Raw genomic sequence first — 16,261 nt, 5'->3', positions numbered from 1 at the left:
TAAACTGTGCTGAGTCATGTCCCAGGTGAGGGATAGAGCTGCCTCCACTGGGCTCCGGGACGTGCACTTAACCTGCAGTAATTACTGGAAACAACACTAAGAACATGGCAACATGGAAGTCGTGTAAGCTGCTCGAAGATTTCAAATTACTCTGAGCCTCTGGAGGCCAACTGCGGGGAAGCCTGCCAGGATTGTAATGTGGATGCTGGAGTGGAGTTGTTTTTTTTAACATCCTCTGTATTCATCAGGCAGCAGGAGCCCATCACTCCGAAACCAACAAACAAATGAAATCAAATGTTTTGATATTTATTTTATCGTTGCATCAAGAAAAATCTGTAATACAGAGACAAGTGTTATATAGATATGGTACTACCATTAGTGGCAATCAAATTTGTGTTGATAAGGATAAGGATAAGTATGGGTGGTATCAGTGACAGATTGGAGAGGAGGAGTAAACCATAGAGGGAAAAAAGCGAGAATTCAGGAGGTAGAGTAGTAGAAGAAGAAACATGTTAAAGAAAAAAGAAGACAGAAGGAGTGGAGAACAGAGAGAAAGGGGCAAAAAGAGAGAGAAAAAGAGAAGAGAGAGAGAAGGACCCTGCGAACGAGACCCAAACGGCTGCTAAAAATCATTAATCTTGTGGGGATCTGTGTCAGCGAACGGCAGCGACACAAAGAGCTCTCGGAGCAGCACGGAGAGCAGCTCAGTGACCCGAACCCAATTGGCTGAGAAAGGCCCACCAGGCTTTAATAGACTTTTGCTGATCCGACACTTGTTTGCTAGGAGCCACAAAGAGGCGATTGCAGGGGCTGACAGTGGCCTGCAGGCCCGGGGGCTCCCCTCCTGGCCCATGATAAATGACCCAGGGTGGGCAGGGCCAGGGCCAGAGGAGAGGGGTGAGAGAGCCAGGAGGCAAAGGAGGTCACACTCAGCTGAAGGGAGGGGTGGACACAGGAGGAGAAAGGAAGAATAGAAAGGGGGGATACGGAGGAGTGGAGAATAGAGATGTTTGATATAGGGCGGCGTGAGTGACAACAACAGGTCCAGAGATTATGACATAGAGGGCAGGGAGAGGAGAGGAGAGAGAGAGAGAGAGAGAGAGAGAGAGAGAGAGAGAGAGAGAGAGAGAGAGAGAGAGGAGAGGAGAGGAGAGGAGAGGAGAGGAGAGGAGAGGAGAGGAGAGGAGAGGAGAGGAGAGGAGAGGAGAGGAGAGGAGAGGAGAGGAGAGGAGAGGAGAGGAGAGGAGAGGAGAGGAGAGGAGAGGAGAGGAGGAGTCTTAGGCAAAGAAAATGCCTGTTCGGGTCTTACCCCTAAAAATGCCCGAGCTGTACCCGCCCACCTCCAAATCAATCATGCCCACACACTACTGGCATTAAGCTGAACTGGGGTCAGCTAGCTAGCTGGTGGTGCTCACCGGTTTGGGAGTATGTCTTGAACAAACTCTTATCATAAACATCCACACATGACACACTTGACTGGAGAATAAAAAGTCTTCTAAGATATTACACAGAGGCATTTGTGGCCTATTAAAACCCTTTCCTTACTCTTTGCTTAATAACATACTGGTGGTGCTGCATATATACTCTATGGTAGATGACGTATTTTCCAGAATATTATATTAACTGGACATTTAATACAAGCCAGAGACATGGTCTGACAGCTCCATATGCAGATAATTAGAGAAGGCCATGAACAACAAAGGACACTCCTGGACACTGGCATGTTAACGCTGCAGAGTTTCAGAGCAAAACTATACTTTTTTCTCCAGTTTTATGGACAGCATGAAGTGCATGTCATCTTTCCTTTTTTAACAAGAACCAGCTGCTCCTCATTATCATAATTATGACTTCAATACATCATAAGAATTGAGTTACTTGTATGTTTCTTTAGAATTACAGTAGCCTGTTATTGGCTCAGAAAACACAGATGTAAATTGCGGTTATGACCAGGGAATATGGGCTTTAATTATGCTATTCCTGCACTCTGATATTTGGCTCCGGTGGTGTCGCCTACATGGTGTGGTTAAACAGCCTCAGTTTATGATAAGACCCAATGTTATGCATAAGCCTCAGCAAAGAGCCAACTGGACGGATGCCAAACTATTGTACATAGCATTGCAATTTACATTAATGAAATGACCACAGCAAAAGGCAGATTTACTGTTGTTTTTCTTCTGGGATCAAGCCAGTACAGTGCGTGCTGACATTTATTTGTTGTTATATTTACAACATGTCAATCAAAGACATCTAATCATAGAAAAGGCCTACAATTATGCCTTGGCCTCCCCATCATATTTTTATATCCTCTGTCATTTCAAAAAAGACTAAATAACTAGAGTTCCGAAGTTGGAGCTGCCTGCATGTGGGGTTAGTGCCAAACAAGAGGCTGCACGTCACTGACTATACACATCAGACTATTAGCAATGAGTAAATGCGCCACCAGAGGCGCCCTGTCACAAGAAATAAGACCTAATTTCCCCTGCAAACAAACTGCCTTCTCGCCGGGTAAATGGTGAGAGTGTAACTGCTGTGATAACACTGGTGAAGAATAATGACTGTCAAAGTGGCCTGTATACGAGGAAGACAGCATGCAGAGTGGATTTTTTTTTCTTTAAAAATAAACAATTGATGTTCACTGTTAAATCGATAATTTTTCATATTAATGAGATTTCCAGATTCTGCACTTATCTCACCGCTTGATGTTGTCCTGAAGAAGAAAAAACCCTCCTCAGTCAATCATGTCCGACGGGGACCTTTCTCCAGACGCTGGCCTCTGCCTGTTTACACAGACGACACGTCTAAATAATACATAAAGATTAGCAATCGTTCTGGAGTAAAAAAGAATGTCTGAGTAAAGTCACGTTGTATACGGAAGATGTTAGACTGGTGAGGCAAGAGAACCACTGTATGTATAAAAATAAAAATAAATGTATGAACATATGTGGGCTATCTTAGTCTTTTTTTAAACCAGCATTCTTAATGGTCCATGCCAAAACTTAGCTAATTAATGAAAACACCTGTTTACGAAGGGATTCGGGTGGGGGATATGGTAATAAAGTTCAAGTGATAAAAAAAAAAAACGTCGTAGCTGTAACATTACATTACATAGCTGATTTTAAATACACGCCAAGACAATGTTAAATTACCATAATTCACAATGGTGTGTTATTCGACAGATTCCGGCAGTTTCATTCTGTAAAATCAAAAATCACATAGCATCTGTTTGTTGCAGTGATAGAAAAGGTTGACAGCTGAAATATATTTTTGCATTCATCAGTTCTATAGGTTAATACTCCTTATTAATACATTTTAAAACCAGAAGTCACTGTATAATGACAGCGGTGACGGGTTAAAAAAAACATTTTTAGACGCCGTAAAAAGCTCTGCTCGTCTCTTTTCTCTCTCCTGTGTCAAAGCTCATCAAAGCAGCACTTCCGAAAGCGCCGTCTCTCCGTCTCCATCCCTCACCCTCCCTGTCAGGGGCCTTCCAACTCGGCTACCTTCCGTTTTGTTCTGCAACATTTACAGGAAGGGTCGGGGGGACGATTAGAGTTAATCATTACGCACGCGCCAAACGGCCAAAAAGACAACCAAATAAAACTAACCGTTTACCTCAGAGTGATACCCAGAGTCTGATTATGACTGGAAACAGGGGAGAAAAAAAGTAGTCCTCATAGCAACTGCATCCTCCCATAGAAGAAGTATGAATTCAGATCCAAGCGGTCTTGGCAATGCAACCCGGCCTCCGGACAGCAGGTGCACGAACATGGACAGGTCCTGCAGCAGAATAGGGATCCATATTAGTGAGGGGAATCGTATATCTTCCTATGGACACACACCATGGGCCTCCTGTGTGATAGCAACGGGGCCTGTTGCAGGTGTGAGATGTGAGCACTGGGAAGCTCTAGCTGCCACTGCAGCCTCCATGCGTCAACTGTTAAATGTAACATTTTAAACGTGATTTTATTTCTGTTATTCATTCCTAAAATCCGTAGGATGGGACTCTCATTAGGGGCGAATAAGCAAGCATCAACACTTTTTTTCGCTGTCCATAAGCACACGGATCACTTAATAGATCATTAACCACCGATATGCTGCTGACATGGACGCTTTTTTACATCTCGTCTCTCCATTACAGCCCGTTATTACCGAAGGGGGAGAGCCGCCGGCAGGCCTGCCTGGATCTATTAGACGGAGGACTCGGGCTATATTAGAGAGCATTACGACCTAATGGGGCTGCCGTCGGGTCGGCCTCGCTGGGAAGGTTTTTAGAGCAGCCCGGCTCGACACGGCACGGCACGACTCGCTCGGGGCGCTATGGAAGTTGGAGCTGAGAATTGAGAAGCCTGTAGCTTCAGGCAATGCAAAGAGCATGAACGCTACCTGCACGTTTTTTGATAGTGCATTATAGAATTTTTTTTTTTTTGCTTGAATCTGTGTTGGATTGTATCATTATGGGGTGATATCAGGCGCAGTGAGGGTGAAACAGAGAAGGTAGTGAGTGTCCAAATAGGTTTATCTTAAAAAGATTTTTTCGCTATAAAAGCTAAAATAGGGAGAATAAATACAATCCAGAGTGGTTTTAAAATGCACTTTAGCCTCAATTATTATAATGTACTTTGGGTTCAAAATAATGATTTGGGCGCCTACCATCTATCATAACAGGATAATAATAATTTGTAATAATAAATAATTCTAGAACTTCTCTAGTTTCTGCTGTCTCATGTTTCATGCAGTTTTTAATTATTTTCTTTGACTTTTAGAATGGCAGTGTGTTATTCTTTTAAATTATATATTTTTTTTATCTTTAATATTCTTCTTTTTTCCCCCTCGTGTATTCAGGCTTTTAGCCAAAGTCGAAACATATCTTTAAATTACTCAAACTATAACTTGAACTGCGTACATTTTTTTAAACTGAATTGGGAGTGAGTAGACAATATGGTTTGTGATTTATGACGTGTTTGACTCAACAGAGTTCATCACTGATGCACGACTCAAACTGATTAAGAATTTAAACCAAACAAATAAGCCCTTCATTATTGGATCGTATGTTTGGCAGCCTCGTCTTTACACAGTCTGATCAATAGGAGCGGGTCGCGGCTGTACACTCAACCGTGGATATGAGGTGGAAACGAAATGATAATCAAATCGATCCCTCAAATTGACTCATTTACAAGCAGTTTCTGTTTTTGCAGGGAAGCGAGACATTCGCTCACACTACCTCTTTTGTTTTTGTCAGGCAATTAAAAATACAGATCCAATCAATGTTACACGCGTACAAATTTGGAGGATTTGAACCTTTCTCTCTTTCTCTCTCTCTCTCTCTCTCTCTCTCTCTCTCTCTCTCTCTCTCTCTGTGTTTTTTTTGCCAAACTACCTGTTAGACAGTGTCAGTTAGTTGATTAAACACGTGGCACTGAGTGTTTATGAGACTCAAACGACAAGGATTAATAGTTATCATAATTGCAGGACGTGACCTTTTGAAACGAGCAATTATGCGCGGTTATAAAAAGTAGAAGAAAAAAATCCAAGCGCAGAATAAAAAGGCACTCCACAGAGGCGGCAGTTCGGTTCAAGTGTTGCCCACGCAGGGGCAGCCTTGAGCCTGTTTTCTGCTCAATCCCCCTGTTGAGACGCTGCTCGGTGTAAAACAAACTGTCCCGAGCCAAGAGGAGCCTGATGTGGGAGTCTGGGAGTAATAACAGGCTCTGAACGTTGTCAACTTTTACCAGAAGAAAATGCACTTAACCCATAATGGTTATAACACGGGGTTAGACAATACAGTGCTGTGGTCGCACCATGGCAAACATTGTTAAAGAAAAGAAAAAAACATCTATGAAGTTCAGTGCATCAAGGTCACCGTAAAGTCACTACTGAGGATCACAGACATGTTTCCAAGATTTGAAAAGATTGTATTGTGAATCTCCATTATGGGTTATGACGTATCCAGACCTCAAATTCTGCCTGCAACACGAACAGAGGAATCAAGCAATAAAGGCACGTGTCCTTGTTTGCCTGAGAGGTCAGGATGAGTTAAAATAAATAAATGAATAAAAACATAATTAAAAATGGTTGACCTAGCATATCACATGCACAGCAGATAGGCTACTTGTGAATGGTTACCAGATCTAAAGTTCAATTGTGTGCAAGCTTTATAAATGTATTGCTATTTGCTACATATATCAGGTGTAGAAAAAAAGTAATGTAATGATATGTAATGGTAAATCTAATCGATTGATATTGAATCAGTGAAGGAGAATTAACATTGTCGAGAGATGATGGGATTTATTTAGGGAATTACATAATTTTCTCTGAAAAGTAAACATGTCTGCGTACATTTGGAAATAAATACATCTCCATAGCACCCCTCTTCAATAAAATGAGGTTTTCATATTGTGTATATTTAAGTCCTCTCAGGGAGTGTTGTTCCATAACATTGCCATTTAGAGGATTCTCATCGGGATCTCAGCACCGTATAGCCTGTGAATCACTCGCATTTAATCTCATTGAGATGTGACACAGTCATGAGAGAGGACACGGGGCAGCGCGCTATACTCCGGGGCCGTGGATAGCTAGTGTCCACGAAGTGAAGGCATTTCTCTCTCCCCTCCCTCCCCTTGCACTTTCCTCCCCACCTTCTGCTTTTAGGGAAGTCGGTCAGCTGACTGTCTGTTGCTGTCAAGACTATATCGTGTGCCCTCCTCTTTCTCTCCTCCATTCTCCTCCTCCTTCTCTTCCTCTATTTCAGCGCAGAGTCCTGCTCCCATTGGAGAGCCGAGCGCCACGGATCCAGCCTTTCAGCGCGACGTCACGGCGCGCTATAAGCATAAAGCGCTGGCTGGCTGCGAGCGCAGTCTGCTGGATACCAGAGAGCGGGAGAGAGTGAGAGAAGCGAGCCTTTGAATCTCTGCGGTGCAGAGCTGGAAAAGCGGCTTCTCAGCAAAAAAAAAAAAAAAAAGAAGAAGATCAGACGCACTATATTTACTCAGCTTGTTTTTGCTCCTGTTATTTTCCTGGAGAAAAAAAGGACTTACAACCAAGAAGGTGCAACGAGGACTGGTTCCCGTGTCAGCGAGCAAACCTGGTATTTTCTTTATTATTGTTATTTATGTTTTTTTTTGTGTGTGTGAATACACATCTACTGAAGGGACTGAGATATTTTTTACTTTTTGCACTGAGACGCATTACTTTCTACCTCCTGCCTGCCTGGTCTCTTTCTTTGCCAGATTATCCCAGCAAAAAAGTAGGCTACATGACGCAAACCGTGTGCAGAGCATTAGTCTGAAAGTTTTCCTCTGCTACTTTTTTTCCTTTTTTTCTCCACCAACCACACGGTGGTTCATGCTACAGCCAGTCTGTGCGCAGCGGTGGAGGAGCCAAAAGAACTATTGCATGAAACAAGAGAGAAGAGATTAACAAGACAGTTTTGGCGACGCACGGTACCTTGGCGTATCTGCAAAAGAGTCGCGACAGCAGTAACATGAGCGCGGAGATGAGCATGGGCCCGGAGCTACCCAGCAGCCCTCTGGCTCTGGAATATGTCAACGACTTTGACCTGATGAAGTTCGACGTGAAGAAGGAAGGCCTGGCCGGGTTGGACCGCAACGGGGTTCGCCAGTGCAACCGTCTCCAACCCCAGGGTTCGGTGTCCTCCACCCCCATCAGCACGCCCTGCAGCTCGGTGCCGTCCTCGCCCAGCTTCAGCCCCACGGAGCAGAAGAACCACCTGGAGGAGCTCTACTGGATGCCCAACAGCGGCTACCACCAGCAGCTCGACCCGCAGACGCTGAGCCTGACCCCGGAGGACGCGGTGGAGGCCCTGATCGGAGCCACGGTGCACGGCCATCCACCGCCCCCGCACGTCCAACAGCAGCTTCAGCAGCAACAACAGCAAGGCGCTTTCGAGGGCTACAACAGGGGCCCGCATCACCATCACAGCAACAACCACCACGGCCACGGCCAGCAGCAGCACCATCACCCGTACGCCGGGGGGGCCATCCCGCACCACGGCGACGAGCTGTCCGGGCACCCACACCCACACAGCCAGCATCATCACCACAACCACCACAGCCTCGAGGACCCCGACAGCCCGTCCCCGATGTCCCCAGAGTCCCACCAGCCGCTCCATCACCACCGCCACCACCACCATCACCACATGGGCCAGTCCCACGGCTCTGGGGGCGGCGGCATCAACGTGGAAGACCGCTTCTCCGACGACCAGCTGGTGTCCATGTCGGTGCGGGAGCTCAACAGACACCTGCGGGGCTTCACCAAGGACGAGGTGATCCGCCTGAAGCAGAAGAGGCGGACCCTAAAGAACCGGGGCTACGCGCAGTCCTGCCGGTACAAGCGGGTGCAGCAGAAGCACGTGCTGGAGAACGAGAAGACGCAGCTCATCAACCAGGTGGAGGCGCTGAAGGCGGAGATCGGCCGGCTGGCGAGGGAGCGGGACGCCTACAAAAAGAAGTGCGAGAAGCTAGCGACGGGGTCAGGGCCAACGACGGGCAACGGGTTCCGCGAGGCTGGCTCGACCAGTGAAACCCCTTCATCACCTGAGTTTTTCATGTGAGTTTGTTGTATCTAGCTCTCTTTTTTTTGCTCTCGTGAACCCCACCACTCACAACAAACTTTCCCCTCCACCCACCCCACCGCCACCTTTTTCCTTTCTCCACAAATGACTGACTTTGGCTGATGAACAAGCGATAATAATCCACAAGCTCCCATACTGTTTATGATTAAACTAATAACGGTATAACAATTATATTCATATTAGAAGAATAATCTATTAAATAGTATTCTCATATATAATCATCTCTCCATCCACGTGTCAACTGAGATACAAAGAGCAACGTAGAGTGTCCGAACAGTCGCGGCATCTTTGTAGATTAGTTGCTTGTAGTGAAGAGACTTTATTTCCTTCTTCAGAGAAGAGGATCGGCTGATGAACTTTTTTTCCTTCCTTTTTTTTTGTTCTCCTTTGAGGCTATACAGCTTTGAAATAATCTGTAAGTAGTGTGGGGTGGCGTCGAGGCAGTTGTCTTGTAATTTTGTTCTCCACACAACGATGACATTGTAATGAAACAACAAAGTAGGCCTCGCAGCCTGCAAACACACACACACACACACACACACACACACACACACACACACACACACACACACACACACACACACACACACACGAAGACTCACATTCGACAAGTGGGCCCGCAAACTGAGAAAATCTCCAAAAGCAAGACTCCACTTTATGCAAATGTTACTTCTGTCTACTAACCCGTCACGGGGAGAAGGGGGGGGGACGTTTTATGCAACATCTCATTGATTTATTGCCTGCTTGGTTATATTCGAATATATATTGAAACAAAAAATCTGCATTAAATATTAATCCTGCATGCTGGACATGTACGGTAATAATTTCTATTTTGTACTTTCATCTTCTCGTGTATATTAAGAGCATGTTGTTGATCTGCGCTTCTCCATAGTTTTTTGGGGGTTTAGAGAAATGCAGCGGGGACAGAACAGCAGGACTGCCGGTGCAGTAGACTATAGTGTCGGGATTTTCTTTTTTTTTTTTGAGGGGGAGGAGGGATGGGGGGCTTGTAAATATTATGCAACCACAAAACTGCACAACAAGATTGAGGAGGCTGGTTTGAACTTCTTTCTTTCTTTGAGTTGTGTTTCTATTTCATTTATTTTTTATGATTTTTTTATGATTTGGGGTATTGATTGAGAGGAGAGTGCATTTTTTTAGTTGCATTAAAATCCAACAAAATGTGTGTGTCAAGTGCACTTTTGGATAATGATTTTGAAAGTTTTCATTTTGAAATTTGTTCAACCTCCCTGTAGGAAGACATAATATGGGACATAAGGTTCAACACAGGCGTATAGTGCAAACAGTTTTAAAGAATAATAGCTGGACACATGTTCTGCGAGGCAAACATGTGGCCACAATATTATTGGACCCAGATTGCACAGAAATGCTTATGCGCACTAAGGCGAAGTTGCAAGTTCTCTACATACTGTTTAGTAGTCTACACATTATGTGGGTTAATACTCTCTGTGATTTGAATTCAACGTGGCTTTTGTGCCACTAATTCAGAAACGTGCTGTATTGCCTTTCTATTAACTCTTTGACAACCCACATCAAGCTCAGATAATTTCGATAGGCGGCCACCTGTGGCATATTATCCCAGACTTAATATTATTATTGACTTGTATTCTTAACAATATTTAGAAAAAAAACGCAACAACTTACTTATCATGGGGTTTTGTGTAGAGTTAATATTTTGGTGACGTTAGCATTTTAATACAAAGTTTGGCTTTTGATTGTCTATGTTTTCCTGATTTTTTTTCTGCCGGTCAGTAAAAAAGGGGACTCAGGTTGTGCAAATTCTCAAAATGAAAACAACGTGTATGTTATGTAATACGTTTTATGTCTGTTTTATTATTATTTGATGATTCTGGTTCTGCTGGCCAGATGCATAGTTAAAGTTTTTATTTTAATGATTTAAATTAACAAACTGTCAGATCATATCGAATAAGCATGGTGCTTGCATTTGAAACTATTGTTGAAAAGTCATGCATTTAACATGCATTTAGCATCTCTTGGTTTGTTACTGATTCAACTGTGTTGAAATCAAACTGAAACTGCAGCAGCGGGTTGTTGTTTTGTTTTCACCTATTCCATGTACTTTGCGATGATGGGGATCAATTTTCAAACCTGTTTATATAAATAATAGTTAAACACTTAAATTTGAACTGTTCCATTCAGGCTGGTTTCTGTTTTGTCTTATTTTTGGTTGTTTTTGGAAGAAATTGTTTCCTATTTTGCTTATTAAAGTCATTGAAATGGCAATAATTACCTCTCAGACTTTATTTTTTTCCCGCCACCAGAGCGAAGATCTGTGACAAATCAGGCGCAGAATGAGTCATATGTAAAACACATACATGCCAGTAATTACTTATCACACGTACTGCACACACACACTTTCTGCCACAACAAGAAAAATCGAATAAATAAAATGCCACAAAACTCAAAATTAGTCTGAATTTAGTGCACAGCTTTAGGTTAAATATTGTATGTTATAAGGAACGTATTTGCACCGACCTCTAAATCATTTATATTGCATTTGCCCCTGGCCTTTTATTTTATTTTCCGACTAAAGCATGATGTGGAAACTTTGGATCAAAGCCCACTGGCCCACTGTGATTAGATCAGCGGGTCTGGCCGTTTATATGGCGCAGCAGGGAGATTCCTATACATGCTGCTGGCCTCTGCTGGCATGCTGACTTCTGCACAATCCCCGCCGTCACGGGAGCGCACGGTAAAAGGAGATCTTTGACCTTGCAACACACCGGAGAAGAGATAAAACCCTCGGATTAACATTAAGAGGTAAACATATATATATATGTAATAATGTTGGGGGTTTCGGCGTACGTGGCTTTGAATACACTCAAAGGCTCGACTCGAAGGTTGTTACACAATGGGAGTGCTGAAAAGAAAGTCCGACCCCGTCGCCTTTACGCGCCGCAGAGCCAGACCTCAGTTTTAGAATAATCCCTTGTGCGCGCCTGCAGGGTGTGATATTTTTATTAACATTAATGGAATTCATGATTGCCATCAGGTGTCAACACGCTTGCGACATCCCAGGAAACTATATATACCCTCTAATCATTGCTACATGCAACACGCCTGCACAAAATATCAAGTCTATTATATTTGCTTTACAAAAAAAAAAAAAAAAAAAAACAATTCGCACTTGATATACAAAATAGCATCAAACACTGACGTTCTTCAATCTGCATGTCCGCGGATACTATGACAATATAAGCAGAGAAGCAGAAGGAGAAGAAGAAGGGAGTAAGTGTTGATCTAGTCCCGGTCTAGAGTTTCTGGTGTCAGAACATTATCTGCCCCGTGTCTGCACATTCTCAAGGACAAAACCGCTAAGCAGAGAATCAACCAATGAGACCCAAGGAAGGCGAGTCTAGTTTACATTCTCTCTCTCTCTCTCTCTCTCTCTCTCTCTCTCTCTCTCTCTCTCTCTCTCTCTCTCTCTCTCTCTCTCTCTCTCTCTCTCTCTCTCTCTCTCTGGACAGCCGCTGCAGCCTGAGGGCATGAGTGCAGCTGGGGTGAGCCAGGAGAAAGAGTCCTATATTTACAGTTATGATAATAACACAGAGTTCACAAAACACAACTGTTTTTAAGGTTTCTATAGGGAGGTCCTTTTCACATTTTCTTCCGATTTTATATAAAAGCTGCTGTTGGAGTGAGAAAGTCAAACACAGAGAGGAGGGACCCATGATTTGTGTGTCATGCGCAGTATTGGTATACTATAGTCTACTCTATATGTTCTACACCCTATCTACGGTGAATCTCTAAAAGCAATACATTCAGAGTGAATAAAGTGAATCCTTATGATGTTTTGACAATCTGATTTATAGATCAATAGGTTGCATTTGTTTAATATTCCGTTGCATAATCAGTGATTGCCTAATCATGTGCAGGAATGAAATGCTGCCGATATGACAGCCCAAAGACAACTTTTGGACATGATTTTGTGAAGGAGAATGTGTTTGAGTGGAGAGCGAATGATGTGCAAAATACTTCAGAAACACGGATAGTGGAAAATTGTAAAAAAAAAAAAAAAAAAGCAGAGGCGGGGAAGTATAGGAAAGCATCAGCATCAGCTCAGCGGAAGAGCCAAGGACACAGTGACCAGGCGTACAGTAATGATTTTGGTCTCCGATCACACATTTGCGCCCCCCACAGAGATCCTATCTGCATTCAGCCTGCTTTGCCAGCCTACAGCTCCTTGCAGCAGCGGCAGCAGCAGCAGCAGCAGCAGCAGCAGCAGCAGCGAGGAGCCCAGGCATGGCAGCCCCAAACCTGGCCTGCTTATGTTCATCACACCGGATCCCACACAAGCTCCACACGGCTATGACATGGCCAGCGGCTTTCAGAAGCTCTCCCAAGCGTTAGCCTGAGCCCTGCTGCAGGTATTTCAACGCCTCTGATGTGTATGTGTGTGTGTGTGTGTGTGTGTGTGTGTGTGCGCATATTTCTGCCTGCTCAAAACATTAAGACACACCATGGAGTCAAATGCATCTTGCATGATTTTTAAGTGTGTGTATGTGTGGTTGCTCATTGTACTGCATTCCCCCCATTCACAGGACCATGTACGGTTGTTTTAATTACCACCAGCTTTTATATAGTTTGAACTCCGCTTGTGTTATCATGTTGATATAATTACATTTAGATAAAAATCAATTTAGGTATATTACACTCACACACACACAAATACACACACACTGAGATAGACACACATGTGCACACACAAACACACAAACACACACACACACACACACACACACACACACTGAGATACACAGACACACACACACACACAAAGTCCAGCCCACTGCCACACCAGCGGTCCATTGACTTTCATTGGAAGTGACTTCCCTGCTACTCTAAATCACAATGATTTCCCAGGGAATTAAAGCAGGCTTTCCCCAAGGGACACACATACACACTAGGAACATTAACCAGTTACTGAGTGGGGTTTTTGGAGTGTGTGTGTGTGTGTGTGTGGCTGTGTGCTAGTGTTCACGATGAGAACAGGAGATGAAAGAAATATGTTGCTCTAATTGGTCTTTGTCTATTTGTGTTTTACTCTTGCTGAGTGTTGTCAGTCTCTCCTTGAAAACAACTGCTTATGTTTAGCTACCATATCTTCATGGGTGTGTGTGTGTGTGTGTGTGCCAGGCTGGCTGTTGGAACCTCACAGTTTTCAGCACACTGGACACGAGTCAATGGCAATCAATCTTCACCATCTTCTCCTCCTCATCACTCTCTCCATCCTTCACTTCATCTCTTCTCCTTCAATCCTCAGCCGAGCCCAGCTGCGTCTGGAGTTCAGATCAAGACACCCTCTCTGCTTCTGTTATTTATCTTCAGCACACACACACACACACACACACACACACACACACACACGCACACACACACACACACACACACACACTCAAAAGGGATGCACACTCTTATATAATCGCACACAAAAAGCCAGACACATCTCTCTCATAGAAACACAATATAATACACACTGACCTGTGTCTAAATGTAAGGTTCTGGTTAGATATTTGGTTTTGCATACTACATTTGGATGTGGGAAGTCACAGCTGACAGAAAAATTTGATTTTCTACATAATAAATGCTTGGCAACTGCAACAACTTCTAACTGTATACTTATGACAGTAATTACATCAACATAAATGATATCATCTCAAAAGGATCCATTTCCACACGGTTGCAGACAATAAGTAGCTTTCTGCTGACCTCGTTCCACCGCAGCATCTCTGCGTGATGAATTTGTACCTTCATGGTCACAACCAGTCAATGGTCCGCATGATGGATACCTATGGCCATGGCCGCCCCGAGTCGATGAAAGTGACCCATGTGTACATCTCTGCTTCCGGGATGTGAAACCCAATTCCGGGTGGGATTGATCCATGTCTGGCCACTGCGGGGATAAGGCCAGAGGGAGAAGATAAGAGCAGACACCGAGCGGTCAATGATACGTTTGAACCATCAACCTCTATTGCAAACAGGACGCTATACTGTCCCCCCCCCCCCTCCTCTCAGACTTTTAAAGGTATACAGACCATACAGTATTTCATCAGGATAGGTGAAAGGCACTCGCGGCTGAATTTCGCGGCTGTGAAGGAAAATTCCTTTACTTAAAGTAAAAGCCGCAATACAGCGGCACTCAATTACAATGAAAGTCCTACACAGACAATTTTAATTAGTACATTGCATTACTAATTTTTACCTAAAAGTAAAGTAAAAGTGCTCATAATACAGGGAAGTGAGTGTTAAACTTAAAAAATTAAACGAGAAACAATTACTAGTAACAAGTGAAGGAGTAAAAAGTACAATATGTCCGGCTGGAATGTGGTGGGGAAGAAGTGTAATTGAATGGAAATATTGAAGTAGACCACACATGCCTCAAATGTGAGCATAAAGGTGCGCTATGCAGTTTGAGGGGATTTGTTTACATTTTGCAGAGCCTGCAGTAAAGTTTAAAAAACATATTTACGGGCGCTCCATGGTGTAGTCTGTAGAGTGAGTACTACTGTATATAGGCTCAGTCCTTGTCGGAGCTGACCCAGGGTCGAATCCGACCCGTGGCCAAATGCATATCATCCCCTTACATCTCCCCATTTCCACTCTGCACTCTCTACTCTTCTACTGTCTGATAAAGGTTAAACCCCCTATACAATATTATAAAAAAATCTATAAAATAAAACACATTTACACTTCATGGAGTTCTTAGTATTATATAATCCTATAATGATACATCAAAACTTAAATATTTTGAGGCACCTGGAACCATGCTTAAGACTAGAATATGTTTGTAAACAAAACTGTGAGCCCACCTGCTGTAAACAACAACAGGGAAATGTTGACCTTTCGGGTAGCTTTCTAACTTCAAACAGTGTTCCAGCCAGGGATCCAATTTTCCTTCAAGGAAAGCTTGTTTATTCAGTTGTGAGAATATACATTAGAAAATGTTTACTTCTCTGAAATACCAAGAGTTACTTAGTGCACCTTTAAGAACAGAACTTCAGTAAATTGAATTAGTTAGATTCCACCACTTCTGCAAATATTAATCCAGTTGGTGTTGAAACATAGAGTTGGCAACAATTTAAAAAAACAATGAATTGTTTCAAATAATGTATTAACCAAAATATGAAATTATAGCTTGCTCGAGCCCTTGAAGTTGAGGATTGTGCAACATTTCTCTAACTGAGCTTATTGATACTGCCAATCAGACAGAACAAACAATTTGTGATGGAACTCTTCACAGTTTGTGACCTTTAAAAGTCTAATAAATAAATAAAAATATCAAATGTCAAATTACCAAATCCCAAATCCCATTGCCTTGCGTACACATTTCTTAAATGATTATTTTCTATTCACCATTACACCATAGATGTATATTTTATCAGTCAATGAACCCTATACTAGTCGGACCTGGACTGCCTTGCATGAGCGCTGTTGGTGTGTGATGTATCATCTCCACCCTCTTGCCTGTTGTCGCCCTAAGATGTGAAGTAAATAATTGAATGGATCCATTAATAAATAAAGTGCAGGGGGGAGAGGAGGGAGGAGAGGGGTAGAGGGATAGGGAGAGACAGGTCACTCATCTTTACAATCACCGCACGGGGAGTGGCATGACTGCAAACACGCTGCACC

At 43.4% G+C, this 16,261-nt stretch overlaps 1 protein-coding gene across 1 annotated transcript; it reads left to right on the top strand.

Moving 5' to 3' along the window:
- The first annotated feature begins 6,863 nt into the window (after nucleotides 1-6,863).
- On the top strand, nucleotides 6,864-10,852 carry mafba (MAF bZIP transcription factor Ba). Its single transcript, XM_080030627.1, has one exon. It carries the CDS (start codon nucleotides 7,481-7,483, stop codon nucleotides 8,567-8,569), a length of 1,089 nt encoding a protein of 362 aa, XP_079886753.1. The 5' UTR covers nucleotides 6,864-7,480; the 3' UTR covers nucleotides 8,570-10,852.
- The last annotated feature ends 5,409 nt before the right edge of the window (nucleotides 10,853-16,261 follow it).

The sequence above is a fragment of the Ammodytes marinus genome (assembly GCF_949987685.1).
Source record: "Ammodytes marinus genome assembly, chromosome: 7".
NCBI lineage: Eukaryota > Metazoa > Chordata > Actinopteri > Uranoscopiformes > Ammodytidae > Ammodytes > Ammodytes marinus.
The sequence above is the reverse complement of the archived record's forward strand: the minus strand, read 5'-3'. Positions and strand labels throughout refer to the sequence as shown.

Bases quoted from the DNA above. Each gene is read 5' to 3' on its own strand.
- mafba (XM_080030627.1), top strand. From the start codon at position 7,481: ATGAGCGCGGAGATGAGCATGGGCCCGGAGCTACCCAGCAGCCCTCTG.